Source organism: Chiloscyllium punctatum, chromosome 13, assembly GCF_047496795.1.
Source record: "Chiloscyllium punctatum isolate Juve2018m chromosome 13, sChiPun1.3, whole genome shotgun sequence".
In the NCBI taxonomy this organism is placed as follows: domain Eukaryota; kingdom Metazoa; phylum Chordata; class Chondrichthyes; order Orectolobiformes; family Hemiscylliidae; genus Chiloscyllium; species Chiloscyllium punctatum.
The window spans coordinates 100,521,508-100,539,662 of NC_092751.1; the positions used below are offsets into that span (position 1 = coordinate 100,521,508).

Consider the following 18,155-nt stretch of genomic DNA (forward strand, 5'->3'; position numbering starts at 1 on the left):
AAATTGCCCGTAGCATTAGGTGCATTAGTCAGGGGTGAATGGGTCTGGGTGGGTTGCTCTTCAGAGGGTCGGTGTGGACTTGTTGGGCCGAAGGGCCGGTTTCCACACTGTAGTGAATCTAATCTTGACTCACTGTTGGGATACAAAAGCAGGAATTAACACACAGGATTGGTCAAAGGTATAGAATTAGGGAAGGATAATGAATAAATCTCACACTGATAAGAAAGGAGGAAACATAAATGCCAATGTCTCTGTGTTGATGGTGTTACGATGCAATGTCTCATAGGATTCTGTTCTTGCTGTTGTTCACTTATTTGGACTGAAGGAGTGCTGTACAAATGAGTGCGGAATGTTTAAGTAGGAGACATGGCTGGTTTGTGATGCAGAGGGACACCAACAGCACAGATTCAATTCCCGCACCGGCTGAGGTTACCATGAAGGATTCTCCTTCTTAACCTCACCTCTTGCCTGAGGCATGGTGACTCTCAGGTAAAACCACCACATGTCGTGTGTGTGTCTCTCTCTTTTTCTCTAATGAGAGAGCAGCCCCAGGGTCCTCTGGGATGTCTCAGTCCCCATGGTGACTTTACCTTGTTGATCATAAATAACTCTGAGCAGCTAAACAAATTGCTAGGGCTTGCTACTTCCTTGCATTTATAAAAACAACTATGCAAAGTTGCTTTTTCAAGCTCTCAACAATTCAGGTGATCTAAAAATATATATATTATATATATATCTCATTGGTTTACAGAGCAGTGTGATGCTGACAGCGTGGGTTCAATTCCCATCACTGGTTTGAGGTGACCATGAAGGACTCTCCTTCTCAACCTCTTCCCTCATCTGAGGTCTGGTGGTCCTCAGGTTAAATCACCACCAATTGCCCTCTCTCTCTAATGAGAGAGCAGCCAGTATGGTCTGGTAAGACTATGCACTCACAACAACAACGTAATATATATATTTACACATACACACAATTTTGTTTTACTTTCACAGACAACATATCCCACTTCTGTACAAAACACAGTCATGTTCACTAGTTAAGACAGAGGGGTTCAAAGCAAAAACTGAACATAAACAACCCTCCTGTTTAACAGAAGAGTTGACCACAGCATCTGCACCTTGCCCTGTGTTAAAAGTAAAATGCACAATGTTCTAAAACTACGCATCAAGCTCAGATATTTGCCAATGAATCTATTTAGAGATGTTGTTGCACACATCTGGTGGGACCTTAAACCTTGCACTCGTAATCCAGAGGTAAGGACGTTACCACTACATGCTCTGTACACATCAATCTTACAGAAACTCCATTAATCAGAAGCTGCATTTCTTGAATTAACATCAAAATTAGTGGATATTTTTGCAGGACATGCAAGTTAGTTTCCATATGTAATCTAGAAACAGCGTAACTGAACAAACACATGGAAACTCTGGTTGTCTCATTTTAAACACTGTCTCACAAACTGAGTGAGTCATGTCAAAGGTATTCGCTGTCCAACTAATTATTAATCTGAAAGTGAAAATACAACAGGATAAGAGCTGAAATGAAAGTATTTCTGTGGGTGTGTGGCAGAAGGGATGGATTAAAGCCATTCCTCATAAATGAAAAATTAATCAGACACAACGTGATTATCAACTCAGTGCTAGTTAGGAGGGTTTATTGGTATTTGTAAGACACCAATTTGGGAATAATGGTAATTAACATGTGGGAGGCTGGGGGACGAAAAGGCACACTTTGTGCTATGTGAGCGTCCCCAGTAGCCCACCAGTGTTTAAGAGCCTGGTGTTCCCAGCCTACACTCTATAAACATTGGCTTGCTTCCAACAACTTAGGAAAATAACTTTAATTCAAAGTCAAGCTGGCACTTGGTCCTGCCTTGCCAATTCTGAGTGGTGTCTTGGTATTAAAGCCCACTCTTCTGGAACTATACATGAAATTTCACACCCAAACCAGACATATTTGATTGCAATCCCATTATTACCCTATCTTAGCAGCTCAAATATGAATTTATCAATAAACATGACAATGAACAATTATATCTGTGCAAAGTTAAAAATGCCTTTAAGAAGGTTGTCAGTAGAAAATAAACTGAATATTCAAGACTTCCTAATAGTTGAATAGGAAATTCTTTGGCAGAATGAGGGTGAGGGTAACAGCTAATTCAGCAGTGGACAATGTAAAGTCACCTTAGACCTACCTGGCCATGGACTGCTCTCTCATTCAAGAGAAACGACTGGTGGTGGTTTAACCTGAGGGTGGTTTAACCTGAGCCTCAGACCAGAAGTTGAGAAGGAGAGTCCTTCATAGTAACTCGGGGAGGCAGTGGCTCAGTGATATAGTTGCTGGACAATTAATCCAGAGACCCAGGTAAGGTTCTGGGGAGCTGCGTTTGAATCCAGCCATGACAGATGGTGGAATTTGTATTCAATAAAAATATAGAATTAAGAGTCTAATGATAATCCTAAAACTGTTGTCGATTATCGGGAAAACATGTAGGTGCAGGAGATCTTAAAGCTCATAATGATAAATAAATCCACAGGACCTGATCAGATGCTTTCCAGAACTTTGTGGACTCCTTGAAAATGGAGTCGCAGGTAGAGAGGGTTGTGAAGAAATTATTTGGCATGCTTGCCTTCATTGGTCAGAACATTGTATATAGGGATTGGGATGTTACGTTGCAGCTATAAAGCACATCTGTGAGACTATTTTTGGAGTACTGCGTACAATTCTGATCAATCTTCTTTATGAAGAATGTTGTTAAACTTGAGAGGGTGCAGAAAGCTTTACAAAGATGTCACTTGGACTGGGGAGTTTGAGCTGTAGGGAGAGGCTAAATAGTCTGGGGCTTTTTTTCCCTGGAGCACCAGAGGCTGAGGGATGATTTTATAGAGGTTTATAAAATCATGAGGGATCTGGTTAGGGTAAATAGCTGAAGTCTTTTTCTTAGGGTGGGGTGAGTCCAAAACTAGAGGACATAGACTTAAGGTGAGAGGGGAAAGATTTATAAAGGACCGGAGGGGTCAATTTTTCATACAGAGGAATGTGCATCTTTGGAACGAGCTGCCAGAGGAAGTGGTGGAGGCTGGTACAGTTACAGCATTTAAAAATCATCTGGATGGGTATGTGAATAGGAAGGGTTTGGAGGGATATGGGCCAAATGCTGGCAAATGGGACTTGGTCAGATTGGGATATTGCTAGGCATGGATAATTTGGACTGAAGGGTCTGTTTCTGTGCTAAATAACTCTATGCCCTTTAGGGAAGGAAACTATCGACCTTACCTGGTCTGGTCTACATGTGACTCCAGACCCACAGCAATGTGGTTAGCTCTTAGGGATGGGCGATAAATGCTGACCTAACCCGTGACATTCCCTGAATGAATAAAAGAACATTTTTAAAACCCCAGGCATTTCTGGAATTGAACCTGCAAAAGTGTCATCACTCTGTATCACAAACCAGCCATCCAGCCAACTGAGTTACCAAACCAGGTACAAATAACACTGCCCAAGACAAACAGTGACCATGCAGTGACCCCTCCTGAATATTGTGTGTGCCTATGACAGATTTGGGTTCAATTCAGTTTAGCTACATTGTGCCCTGTCCCTGCTCTCTCACCCACAGAAACCAACTCTTGCTAATTGGGCATTCTGAATGAACAGAGCAGTATATTCCAGGCTGTATACCTTCGGAAGGATACACTGGTCTTTTGTAGGGAGTGCAAATCAGATTTACAGTAATCTCTGGGACACCCACACCAACCAACACCACCGCCCCGTGGCCGAACATTTCAACTCTCCCTCCCACTCCACAAAGGACATGCAGGTCCTGGGCCTCCTCCATCGCCACTCCATAACCACCGATGCCTGGAGAAAGAACCTCACCTTCCGCCTCAGGATCCTCTAACCCCATGGCATCAATATGCATTTCACTAGTTTCCTTATTTCCCTTCTCCCCCCACCTTATCCCAGTTCCAACCTTCCATCTCAGTACCACCCTCATGACCTGTCCTACCTGTCCATCTTCCTTGCCACCTATCTGCTCCACCCTCCCCTCCAACCTATCACCATTACCCCCACCTCCATCCACTTATTGCATTCTCAGCTACCTTCTCCCCCACAACCCCACTTCCCCTCCCATTTATCTCTCCACCCCCCCGAGGTTTCCAGCCTCATTCCTGATGAAAGTCTTTTACTCGAAACGTTGATTTTCCTGCTCCTCAGCTGCTGCCTGACCTGTGGTTTTCCAGCACCATGCCCTCAACTCTTAATCATCAGCATCTGCAGTCCTCACATTCGCCTTTACAAGAATGATACCTGGACTTCCATGGTTAAGCTACGAGGAAAGATTATACAAATTAGGCCTATTTTCTCTCGGAGCCTTAAGGTTAAGGCATGATCTGATCAACGTCTTCAGGCTAGAGGTGACACAGTGGTTCGTGATTAACCCTAGTGCCAGGGATCTGGGTTCGATCCCCGCCTCAGGCAACTGTCTGTGTGGAGTTTGCACATTCTCCCCATTCCTGTGTGGGATTGCTTCTGGGTGCTCCAGTTTCCTCCCACAGTCCAAAGATATGCAGGTTAGCTTTTGTGGTGCTAAAGTGCCCAGGGATGTGCAGGCTAGATGGATTACCAATGGGAATAGGAGGTTTGGGTCTGAGTGAGGAGTTCCTTGGAGGGTAGGTGTGAACTCAATGGGCTAAATTGCCTGCTTCCACACTGTAGGGATTCTATGATATTAACAGGAAAAGGCAGGGTAGAGAAGGATGGTTGGGCTTTCAAGAGCAAAGGGGCATAGTCTGAGAATTAGGGCCATTCAGGAGAAATGTTAGGAAGGTCTTTGACACACACAGGATGGTGGATGTTTGGAATTCTTGTCCATAAATGGCAGTTGATGCTATATTAATTGTTAGTTTTAAATCTCAGTTAGATAAATTTATGTTAATCAGAGCTATTAAGGGATAAAGGCCAAATTCAGGTATTTGGAGTTGGGCCAAAACCAGCCATGATCTCATTGAAGGGTGAGACAGGCTCAAGGGGTCGAATGGCCTACGTTTGTTCCTGTAATCAGAATCTTGGCAGGGGAATAAGATCATAGAAAAGCAGATACAGAATAAATTGTATGTAACATTAACTTGCATTGTGGCTGGGTTATCAGACGCATAATATTCTAACAGCTCAAAGTGTGATGTATGCTAAACACAAGACTATTCCAGCTGGATAACTGGCTGGATATGTGGTTCTGCTCTTTCAAATTTGGATAATTGTAAATATTTATGCTCCATTATTTGTGAGAGGAGCATTGTCTGGAAGTCGATGCAGAAGACCATTCTTCCAGTTGCTTCATTTCATTACAATTCTAACTCTCTTAAGGTGATGTCTGGAAGCTGAAGCATAATTTCCATGAAAATGTCATGGAAATATTAATATTAATATTTAAATCCTAATTTAAATCAATTTTTGGAGGACTGCATCACCTGATGATGATGAGAAGGTCAGGTAGCCTTTCAAGTTAATGCAGAGCTGTTGAGAAAAAGTGGAAAGGAAGTTGAGCATTTCAGTTAGAGCAGAAGGTAATGAAGATGTATTCAGATAAAATAAATCTCAATTCCCAGAAGCTAATGGAGAGATTAAGTCTTACAGACTAATGAACACAGTGTGAACCTATTCTTTAGCAATGCTAACCTAGACAGGGGAAAAAATTCCCGCAAATATGACATAGGCTGTGTATTTATGAAGATTGACTTGAATTTCTGTAGCACCTCAGATCTCTTCATCTCATCCCAAAGCATTTTGTAGCCTTTTGTTCCCCACGGACATAATAGGGGGAAACATAACTCCACAAACAGCAATGTGATGATGGCCATCACTTATATTCTTTAAGTGTTGTTTGAGGCAGAAGTACTGGTTACAACATTGGCACATAGGAGTGGGAGTAGGCCATTCAGCCCTTCAAGCTTGCTCTGCTATTCAAATAATTATGGCTAATTAACCTCAAGGCCATGTGCCTGTATTAACCTCATGACCCTTAATATTTTTAATATCTGGTTTTTTTATCATTCCTTGTCTTGAACATATTTAATGACTCCCTGTGTGTGCAGCCCTCTGGAGTAGAGAATTCCAACCAAATTCCCTTTGAGTGGAGTAATCGCTTCTTATTTCAGACGTGATTAGTACGTCCTTACTCTGAAACTATGATTCCTGGTCAAAGACCCACCCCCTTCAGTGTAGCCCTCCCTCTGCGTGGCCCTCCCTCAGCACAGCCCTCCCTCAGTACAGCCCTCCCTCAGTACAGCCCTCCCTCAGTATGGCCCTCCATCAGTGCAGCCCTCCCTCAGTTCAGCTGTCCCTCAGCATGGCCCTCCCTCAGCACAGCCCTCCTGCAGTATGGCGCTCCCTCAATGCGGCCCTCCCTCAGTATGGCCCTCCCTCACTGTGGCCCTCCCTCAGCGTGGCACTCCCTTAGTGCGGCACTCGCACAGTGCGCACTCCCTCAGCCTGACACTCCCTCCATATAGTCCTCCCTCAGTGTGCACTCCCTCAGCACAGCAGTCCCTCCATACAGCCCTTCCTCAGTCTAGCCCTCCATCAGTGCGCACTCCCTCAGTGTGACACTCCCTCAGTACAGCTTTCCCTCAGTGCGACTCTCCCTCTGTGTGCACTCCCTCTGTACAGCCCTCCCTCAGTACAGCTGTCCCTCAGCGTGACACTCTGCCAGTACAGCAATCCCACAATGCAGCCCTCCCTCAGTACAGCCCTCCCTCAGTGCGACACTCCCTCAGCACAGCCCTCCCTCAGCACAGTTCTCCGTCAGTACAACCCTCCCTCAGTACAGCAATCCCAGTGTGGCACTCCCTCAGCGCAGCCCTCCCTCAGTTCAGTGCCCCCTCAGTACAGCATTCCCACAGTGCAGCCCTCCCTCAGCACAGCCTTCCCTCAGTGCAACACTCCCTTAGTACAGCAATCCCAGTGTGGCACTCCATCAGTATAGTCCTCCTTCAGTGCAGTCCTCCCTCAGTACAACACTCCCTCAACGCAGCCCTCCCTCAGTACAACACTCCCTCAGCGCAGCCTTCCCTCAGTACAACACTCCCTCAGCGCAGCCTTCCCTCAGTACAACACTCCCTCAACGCAGCCCTCCCTCAGTACAACACTCCCTCAGCGCAGCCTTCCCTCAGTCCAGCCCTTACTCGGTGCAGCTCTCCATCAGTCCAGCACTTCAGCAGTGCAGTATTCCATCAGCAGGGCACTCCCTCAATACAGGGCTAGGATTATCAGCCTGGACTCTGAAGTGGTTCACTGACTCAGGCAAGAGTGCTACCTGCTTGAATCCCAGCTGACGCAGCCTAAGACCCTCTCTACATTTTCCGTTATACAATAAGCTTTTCATAATCATTTGTTTATTAAAAGAAAGTATCTGGGACTCTTGTGTCATTTGACACAAGGACTCTCCCCCACAGCTGTCTGCGGTGAGGATTTCCAAGATTACATATACATCCATCTTAACTTCAGGAGTTCCAACAACATATATAGATTCATCTTAATTTAAGGCAGTGTCTTTATGAAGATTTTCTTGTCAATTAAATATGATTTACTCTGTGCCGAAGAAATAATACCTTGTTGTAATGATTCTGAGGGTAAATAGGTGCCTTTTATCTTGCAGGAAAATCTGTGACCCAGGTCTGACCTCATTTGAGCCTGAAGCCCTTGGGAACCTTGTGGAGGGGATGGATTTTCACAAGTTTTATTTTGAGAATTGTAAGTATGTGATATCGTTCTGAACTGCAAAGATTTGCATTACACCAGCTGTCCTCCAATGTAGCAGCATACTGTTAATATAGCCCATATCCCCACATGTCACACATTGTCCATGCTTTTTGATCCACCTTTATTTACTAGTGAATTGCCCTCAGTGTCACCTGTGAAGGGTCCACTTCTGTGCTGTATGGCTCTATGATAGTCAATGGATTTAAGTTATGTTGTCTGTTACATACATGTAACATGACAATGAAGTTGAGACAGTGTCAGAATGTTTAAAATCTCTAACTACATTGTTGCAGACAGTTCAGCAAAATTGAAGGAGTTTTGTTCACTTAATGATAGACAATAATGAACAATGTATAGATTAGTAGATTGCCTGTTTGCGCGTATTCTAATCCACACACTACCAGGAAGCAATGAATATTTTTAAAGCAGTGGAAGCTAGGTTCTGGTTAAACAAGAGCTTGTAATGTAAGATTTTTGAGACAGGTGGGAATGTCAATTTTGGATTATAGTCAGAGTAGCCATGATCTTGCTAGATGGCAGAACAGGCTCAAGGGGCCAAATGGTCTCCTGCTGCCCCTGGGTGTTATGTTAGGTTTGGAATGTGGTGAAGGGGAATAGAACATTACAACGCTATACAGGCCCTTCAGCCCTCGATGTTGCGCTGACCTGTGAAACCAATCTGAAGCCTATCTCTCCTACACTATTCCATTTTCATCCATATGTTTATCCTATGACCATTTCGACGCCCTTAAAGTTGGCGAGTCTACTACTGTTGCAGGCAGGGTGTTCCATGCCCCTACTACTCTCTGAGTAAAGAAACCACCTCTGACATCTATCTATCACCCCTCAATTTAAAGCTATGTCCCCTCATGCTATCCATCACCATTACACTGGACAAAACTTTGTCTTTTATTGAAGATTTTTTGAAAATTTTGTCCAAAGGCTTCAACCTCCTAAAGGTCTCTGGTCTGAGGCATGATAACTCAGCACAGACCCTGTGAAATAAAGCCCATTTCTTTACTCTGATATAGAATCCCTACAATGTGGAAGCAGACCAATCGGCCCGTCACGTCCTCACTGACCCTCTGAAGAATATCCCACCCAACCCACCCCACTGTAACCCTGCATTTTCCATGGCTAACCCACCCCGTCTTCACAACCCTGGACACCGTGGGCAATTTAGCATGGTCATGCACATCCTTAGACTGGGAGAGGAAACCCACGCAGACACAGAGACAATGTGCAAACTTCACACAGACATTCACCCAAGGGTGGAATTGATCTTGGGTCCCTGGTGCTGTGAGACAGCAGCACTATCACTGTGCCAAAGTGCCCACCCTATGTGACATGTGTAATGATGGCAAGGCTGAGATTTGTTGCCCGTCACTCATTGCTCTGGAACTGATTGGCTCTCTAGGCCATTTCAGAGTGCTCTTAAGAGTCAACCATGCTGCTGTGGGTCTGGAGTCATTTGTAGGCCAGACCAGGTAAGGGCGGTTGATTTCCTTCCCTAACGTACACCAGTGAACCAACTAAGTTTCTGCAATAATTGCCATTGTCGCCATTAAACTAACTTTTAGAATGAGCTGCCAGAAGAAATGGTGGAATCTGGTACAATTACAACATTTAAGAAGCATCTGAATAGGTGCATGAATAGCAAGGGTTTAGAAGGATATGGGCCAAATGCTGGCAAATGGGACTAACTTAATTTGGGATATCTGTTTGGCACAGATGAAGTGGAGCAAAGGGTCCGTTTCTTGCTGTACATCTCTATGACTCTACAAATGTGAGGAAAATACATATAGTCTGTTTCTCTGAAGAAAAGACCAGTAACCTTTACAATTGACATTTTTGGCCCAAGCTCATCTTGTATATCTGAAAGTGGAGCTGGAGCATGACTCTTCATCTCTAAGCATTAAATTGTGAGACCACAAGAGGAGAACTAGCCAGTTTGGCCCATCGATTCTGTTCTGCCATTACTATTTTTTGTACTGATCTAACCTCTGTGAATATATTAGCCACCAACCACATGCACAAGTGGAAAATTGCAATTCTGAATTCTAAATAAAGTTTGTGAATGGACACTGTTGTGGATCCAGTGCTCAAAATCTCACAGGCTTTGCGCCTGAACTTTAACCATTTTCTGCTGAAAATGGTAAGGTGAAAAGCAGAATGCGAGGGCTTTCCTGATTGTTTGGAGAGTTTTACTTGCTTGATGGAAGGTGGAATGCGGTTGTCATGGAAATGTGTAGGCAAGAATGCTTGTGGCTATAACATCATGGACCCACCTGTAGATAGCTGCTGTTTTCTGCTGGCAATGCATAATATTATCCTCGTGTTTGGAGTCACAGAGCCATACAGCACGGAAACAGACTCTTCGGTCCAACTGGTCCATGTCAACCAAATATCCTAACCTAATCTAGTCTCGTTTGCCAGCATATGGCCCATATCCCTCTAAACCCTTCCTATTCATATAACCATCCAGATGCCTTTTAAATGCTGTAATTGTACCAGCCTCCACCAATTTCTCTGGCAGTTCCATAAATGCACCACCCTCTATGTGGAAAAAGTTACCCCTCAGGTCTTTTTTAAATCCTTTCCCCTCTCATCTTGACCCTATGCCCTCTAGTTTTGGACTCCCCCCCATCCTAGGAAAAAGACCTTGTCTATTCACCCAATCCATGACCCTCATGATTTTATAAATCTCTATAAGGTCACCCCTCAGCTTGTGCTGCTCCAGGGAAAACAGCCCCAGCCTATTCAGCCTCTCCCTATAGCTCAAGCCCATCCAATCCTGGCAACATCCTGGTAAATCTTTTCTGCACCCTCTCAAGTTTAACAACATCCTTCCTATAGGAGGGAGATCGGAATTGTACTCAGAATTCTAAAAGTGGCCTCATCAATGTCCTGTACAGCTGCAACATGACATCCCAGCTCCCATACTCAATGCTCTGATCATGAAGGCAAGCCTACCAAATGCCTTCTTCACCACCCTGTCTACCTGCAACTCCACTTTGAAGGAACTATGCATCTGTATCCCTAGGTCTCTTTATTTAGGCTACCATTCAGCATATGAGTCCTACCCTGGTTTGCCTTACCAAAATGCAACACCTCCCATTTATCTAAATTAAACTCCAGCTTGAGCATCAGATTATGTAACTGATACTAGGGTGTTGAGCAAGAGAGAGCATAATATCTAAAAAGAAAACAATCATTGGTTTTTCCACTGATCTCAGTTTTAAACAAAAAATCTGATTGCAGCTCCCCTTGTGTCTGCCTCCAACAAATGTGGCTGATTGCCGATACAGGCACGATGGGCTGAATGGCCTTTTTCTGGAGGCCCTGCCATTCTGCTTTTCCTTAAGTGCTCATAAATTGATAAGACTTTCCATTTTGTGATGAGAAAGGTGGTCCCAGATTGCTTTCTCGATTGATCTTCTATCCACACACTTGGAAGCCACTCCAGCTGCTCAAATTCCTTTGTTTGGGATCTCACAGAAATCGTGTAATAGCCTACGGGAGTTTGCATTTTTTTAAAAACCATTCCCCAATTCATCAATCGCATTCCAGCCAAATTGCATTGAACAAAACACACGTTGTTAAAGAATGACTTGTATGTTAAAGGGGACCTTAATCAAAGTGAATATGATACAGGAAAGACTAAATCTCAAATGCTAATCAAGCAAGTTGGAAAATTGGACAAGTTGTTAAGAGTGGAAACCAGGAAGTTGAAATTGTCTCCGGCTTGCTGCAGTGCTCCAGTGAAGCTCAACACAAGCTGGAAGAGTAGCATCTCATTTTCCACTTGGGAACTCTACAGCCTCCTGGACTCAATGTCAAGTTCAATAATTTTAGGGCTTGAAGCACCTTCTTCATGTTCTTACCCAACCCTCACACACCAGGCCTTGTTATCACATGGTCTGCTATTACACCCAACCCATTGTCAGCAACTAATCCCCATTAATAGCTCGCCATTCATTCCCCCAGGCTGATCGTTATCCAATCCTTTGTCTGTCCAATAGTTCTTTTTTCTCTCTCGCTCTGGGCTCTATCCCCACCTGTTTTACTTTTTAACCCCTACCCCCACCCTAACTTCTACATAAAAAAAAATTTTTTCTAGCTACCATCAGTTCTGAGGGTGAATCACTGGACCTGAAATGTTAACTCAGATTTCCATCCACAGATGCTGCCAGACTTACTGAATTTCTCCAGCAATTTCTGTTTTTGCTTCTGATTGCCAGTTTCCTCAGCTCTTTGGGTTTGCATGGAAATTGACTGCTAAAAAATAACTATGGAGTGTAAAAAAACTAATGTATTGTAGGTCACAGTTTTGATCTTGTGGTTGGAAGGGAACTCGTCAAGTCATAATGTCACAGGTTGGGGGACCATTCTACTCATTAGAAGCATACTGGCTCAGTGTCGAGCAGTCCAGAGTAAACTTTTCTCATAAAACTGTACAGGCTTTATAGACAGATTGCTTTCCGCCTGGGTGTGCAAACAGTCCAGCTCTTTAACTGCCACATCATTTTTCAGTGTTGTCCAAGAACAGTAAGCCAATCCACACTACGATCCTGAACCCTCACGTCCATCTGATCGGGGAGGATGCTGCCTGTATTGCCTACATCCGGCTAACGCAGTACATTGACAGTCAGGGCAGGCCAAGGACCACGCAATCTGAGGAAACCCGCGTCTGGCATCGTCGCGAGGGCAAGTGGCAGAACATACACTTCCACTGCTCAGGAGCTCCTGCTGCTCCACTTCAGTGAATACGTTCTGCAGGTAGGACCATCTCCACACCTGGTCACCCATTAAGGTGTTTTCTTCTCCCTCTTCATTGGCTGAGGGTCGGGTAGACAGCCACAGCACAGACACTGAGCGAGAGGTGTGGCGGCAAGGGTGAGGTATTGACTAGGTATGTTGCCACTTTGGACTTCATTCCAGGAATATGCCACAAAGGGGGTAAAGGGCACAGAGTGCGTCCTGTCCTTCCAGTATCAGAACTGGCTTTTTGGAGGCAAGTCTCCCAGCGGAGTCTGCACTTCATATTCAAAGTTATCTGCAAAAGAAGCAAGAGTGAAGTGAGGAAAACATTTTCACTCAGTGAGTTAAAGAGGGTGGCATAGTGGCTCACGTGGTCAGCACTGCTGCCTCACAGTGCCAGGGACCTGGGTTCAAATCCACCCTCAGGTCTGTGTGGAGTTTGCACATTCTGCATGTATCTGTGTGGGCATCCTCCTGGTTTAATCCCACAGTCCAAAGATGTACAGGTTAGGTGGATTGGCCATGCTAAATTACTCATAGAGTCCAAGGATGAGTAGGTTATGTTGATTAGCCAAAGGTGGCAATGCAGGTTTATAGGGATGAGGGATGGATCTGGGTAGGCTGCTCTTTGGAGAGTCAGTGTGGACTTGATGGGCTGAATTGCCTGCTTCCACACTGTAGTGGTTAGGGTATAAAATGCACTACCTGGAAGTGTGATGGAGGCAGGTTCAACTGAGGAAGGTGTTGAAGGATTAATTGGTTAAAAAAAGAATGTGCAAGGGCATTGGGAAGAAATGGAGGATTGAAATTAGGTCATGATGCTCATTTAACAAGCTGGTACAGGCATGATGGACCAAACGGCCTCCTCCTGTGCTATACCACTCCTGTGATTTTGTAAAGAAATGTGTTAAAGGGAGCTTTAACCTAAATGTATATTCTAAAGGAAAGACTAAATCTCATTCTGATTTATTCATAGTGGGGAAAGAAGTGACAATTCAGACCGTTAGCACAAATTGTTAAGATCGGAAATCAGGAAGGTTAGATTTTGACGGCTGGGAAAAGCAGGGAGTGTAAACCTGATGTATTGTAGATCATAGTTTTGACATAGTGTCAGGAAGGGAACTCATAAACCTACAATGGCACAAGTTGTGAGGCAATTTAGCTGATTATATCCATACCAGCTTACTGCTAAGCAGTTCAGAGTGGATGAATTTCACTCTATTCTCATAGAACTATAGAAGCTTCATAGACAGATTAGCGAAATTGGGAATATCCATATTGCAATTGTGAATCTCTTTAAACAGATACATTGCATCAAACTTGACCAACCAGCATTAATTACGTCTTTAGTTTATAAATCACACTCACAAACATCCATTCTTTCCACCAACAACAGTCAGTAGCAGCATGTGTACCATCTACAAGATGCACTGCAGCAACTCACCAAAGAACCTTAGGGAACACTTTCCAAACCCACAATCAATTTCTTGTAGAAGGACGAGGACAGCAGATACATGGGATTACCACCTCCAAGTTCCCCTCCAAGCCACTCACCATCCTTACTTGGAAATATATGCCGTTCCTTCAGTGTGGCTGAGTCAAAGTCCTGGAACTCCCTCTCTAACAATATCCTTGATGTCGCTTTACCCCAAAGATGGCAGCAGTTCAAGAAGGCAGCTCACCAACACCTTCCAGAGGGCAACTAGGGATGGGGAATAAATGCTTGCCCACTCTACATGTCCCATGAGTGAATTATTTTTAAAATTGCCATTCTTTTAGTGCCGCTGAGTCAAAAACCTGCAACTCCCTCCTTAATAACTCTCTGGGTGTCTTTTCATGTCACAGTTCAAGAAAGCAGCTCACCACCACCGTACCTAAGGCAGTTAAGATGAGCAATGAGCAGTTAATGCTGGCCTAGGCAGAGACACTCACATCACATGAACAAAAATGAAAACATTTGGATTTGACTTCATGGTTTGCAATGTAATAGCTGGTTTTCAATCTAGTTTCATTCACAAGGAGTGCAAATTCCAGCACTCAGTAAGTTAAAGACAAGAGATTCACCGGAGTTTGTTGAGTATTTGAAGGAGCACTTTGCTATTTTGGGAGAGGTTGAGGTGAGTGGGGAATGACCCGATAGTCACATTGTTTAATTTGTAGCTGTGCTGCTGAAGTAGGGAAATGCAATGGCAAGCCTTGGCACAGTTGTGAGAGTCTATCCCAGAAGAAAACAGAGCAGTAACACACACAAATGACACATACTGATCCAACTTGTCTTGTGTACTTCAAAATAGAGCTGCAGTACATTCATTCCCAAGTATTACTGGATCTTTATTCCCTTAAATTTGTGCGCTTTTGGGTGCACTGGGTTCACTCGGATGCTGCCCAGTAACACGAAATACAAAGTGAATACATAAGGGCTAGGAGCAGGAGTAGGCCCATTCAGCCCCTCGAGCCTGTTCCGCCATTGAATACAATCATGGTGGATCCCATCTTGGCCCAAACTCCACTTTTCTGCCTGGTCTCCATAACCCTTAAACAACTAAAAATGTAGTTCCTCCTTAAAATTACTCAATGTTCTTCATAGAATCCCTACAGTGTGGAAGTAGGCCATTTGATCGATCAAGAACAGCATTCCACCCTATCCCTGCATTCCACATGGCTAACCCATCTAGCTTACACATCCCTGGACACTACAGGCAATTTAGCATGGCCAATCCTCCTAGTCTGAACATCTTTGGACTGTGGGAGGAAACCGGAGCCCCCGGAGGAAATCCACGCAGAAAGGGGGAGACCTTGCAGACTCCACACAGGTGGAATCGAACCTGGATCCCTGGTGCTGTGAGGCAGCGATGCCAACCACTGAGTCACCGTACTGCCCAACTCTGGGGGAGTGAATTCTACAGAGTCATGGCCCTTTGAGAGAAGTAATTCCTCCTCATCTCTGTTTAGAATCTGCCACCTATTATCCTAAAACTGTGCCCTCTCATTCTAGAATGCCCCACACAAGGAAACATCCGCTCTATATCTACTTTGTCAGTCTTGTACACCTCGATTACGTTCACTTTGTCAATCTTGTGTACCTTGATTAGATCTCCTGTCATTCTTGTAGCCTCTAGCGAGCATAGGCCTAACCTGTGTTGTGTTGTGCTTTGCAGCTTGGAGGTGCTGGAGTAGACTTCTCGTCTAAGTAATGGACTGGAGCCGATCACTGTCGTGGTGAACTCTTGAAAAACAGCAGCGCCATGCGCCAATCTGCATGTGTATGATGCTGTGGTGGCTGCCTATTTGTTGTTTTCATGGATCCATCGTGTTTGTTTCTGCTGTATGGGAGGTGTACAGATAAAATGGCTGCTGTAATGTGTACCTACTTACCTGTTCGATGGCAGTGGTTCAAACGAAGTAGATTCGGAACCTGTTACTTGCCAAAGTACAGACATCCATAATTTGAAAATAAAGTAACTTAAAAGTCACAAAACTAACAGCTGGTGTAGTGCTCAGAGATCTCTCTTTTTTTATACTTAAAAAAAAAGAAAGAAAATATACCATTCTTGTCGAGATTTAATCAAGGTTAACTCTGATCAGTAACTGTCATTATGAGAGTAACATTGTTATAGTAGGTTCAAGTCAAAATGTCAGAAGGGTACCCATGCATATTGTAAGTCCTTCTGTCACTGAGGGTTAAAGATGATGATTGTTAAGTCAAGGACCCTCCTGCAGTGTGTTAAGCAACATTTGTTGAAGGCCAAGACATCGCTGTTCTGTGAAACTGAAACTTAAAAAAATTAATAATAATATTTCTAGGCAATTGTATTTTTTTTTCTCTCTCCTAATAGCCTGTTGCAAAGTGAAGCTGTGATCTCATTTCTTAAAATGGAACACACGGAAAACAAAGAAGTATTTTTTTCTCATCTGTTAACTTTTCTTCCAGTGTTCTCTGCAGCAGAATTAATATGAATGTATAATATTGAAGTTCTTGTCGTGGCCTAAGTGCAGTAAATTTATCTTTGGTTTAAAAGATGGTGAGTCATTTGCATACAGAATTTTGCAGTATATTGTAATCTAGTTACTGATCACGACCATTAGAGCTGCCTGCAGGTTATACTCTGCCTTATGTCACCGAGGTATAGTGTCGATGTTAAGTGAGATAACAGTATCCTATTCGGAGTATAAGATCAATCATGAGGCCCAGGGTGTTTACACTAATAGGCACCACTGTGCCAACTGGGAGGGGGCTGGCCACCTTGGGAGAAAATGGTCACACATTAAAAATATATATGCAGTTTTACAGAGGTTATGCATGTATTGTTTATGGTCAATATTTTCACTGTATGTGTTTACTTGACAGAAAATAATGATGTACCTAGTTCTGCATCTTTAACAATCTTGCACAGTCTGGACAGTATGTACTACATAATTTAAGCCTGAGCTTGATATGATAAAATTCCTGTTTAAAAGAGGCAACGTAAATTAATTGCATTGTTACTGTATCTTATGGGGCTAATATCTTATAGTTTTAAATAAGGCAATTGATGCAGGATTTTGCATGATATTAAAAAAAATCCAGTGTTTGTTTGTTATGAATGTTGGTAGATCTTCATAGCTTTGTTACTATAGGACTTGATCTTTAAAGAAAAGTATTTAATAAAAAAAGAGAACCGATGCATCTTGTTTTAACCGCTGCAGTCGATGGATGTTTACCTTAAACCTGCTTAAATTTGTCTGGCAAAAAAAAATTGTCAATTAGTAAGGAGCATTCTTAAAACTTTTAAGAGTACGCGGTATTCAGTGTTTTCAGTTACTTCACTAAAAAAGAGAGTCCAAAATATGTGAAACTGAATGTAGTTGTCCTTACTCAAACGTCTCACCAGAACCAGTCACAGTCTCTGCAGCTTCCAATTGCAAACCATATGTTTTGCATTACTTCAAGATTGGCCAATGTCAACGTGATTCAATAGGACAGGTTAGCAGGGTTTTAGCCTCCTGGTAGAACAGATCAAGTCAGATACTATTTGGGGTTGTCCTTGTTGGGACTATTATGTTACATTTTGGAAGCCATTCTGCCATTTTGCTTCATCTCGTAGTTCATCTACACTTTGAATGATTGCGAAATAAAACTAGTCTTGCATTCAGAAGTCACGTCATTTGCACCTCTCTCAGGGTGGGCTGAGTAAGAGGAAAAGCCACAGGCACAATCGGAAACACTCATCTGTTCCAGTTGCACTGAACAGTGATTTAAGCACAAAGACCAAATCCCCAGCATTTGCCCATTTTTAGCTAGCAACAATAGCCCAGTGCTCCTGAGAGCATACCTGAATCAGTCTCGCCAAGTTTCACTCATTTTGAGACTCAATACTTTTAGTTACCTAAATGTAACCTGTTTCTGTGTGTCTCGCACTTTTAAAATAATAAACACAGTTCTGTGGACATGTCTGGGTTTGTCTTGCTCTTTGAGCCTGTAGCATCTCATTCTCTGCAACCTGGGGAAAGGGACCAGCTGGAAAGCTTCTCAGAGATGTGTGCGTGTCACACTGGTATGGGGTTATCCCATGTGTGTTCAGCGTTTGATCGACTTTTCATCCCCACTACAAACTGAAATATGTTTGGAATGTTAAAAGTGTCATCATGATGTGGG

At 43.6% G+C, this 18,155-nt stretch overlaps 1 protein-coding gene across 16 annotated transcripts in view; it reads left to right on the forward strand.

The window, feature by feature from the left end:
- Positions 1-17,947, forward strand: part of camk2g2 (calcium/calmodulin-dependent protein kinase (CaM kinase) II gamma 2) — a 357,622-nt gene extending 339,675 nt beyond the window's left edge. For all 16 annotated transcript variants that reach the window (XM_072583442.1, XM_072583443.1, XM_072583438.1 and 13 more), the window contains 3 exons: positions 7,656-7,750; positions 12,293-12,538; positions 15,679-17,947. In XM_072583442.1, coding sequence (XP_072439543.1) covers positions 7,656-7,750; positions 12,293-12,525 — 328 coding nt within the window. In that variant the 3' untranslated portion in view covers positions 12,526-12,538; positions 15,679-17,947. The remainder of the gene's footprint in view (positions 1-7,655; positions 7,751-12,292; positions 12,539-15,678) is intronic.
- The last annotated feature ends 208 nt before the right edge of the window (positions 17,948-18,155 follow it).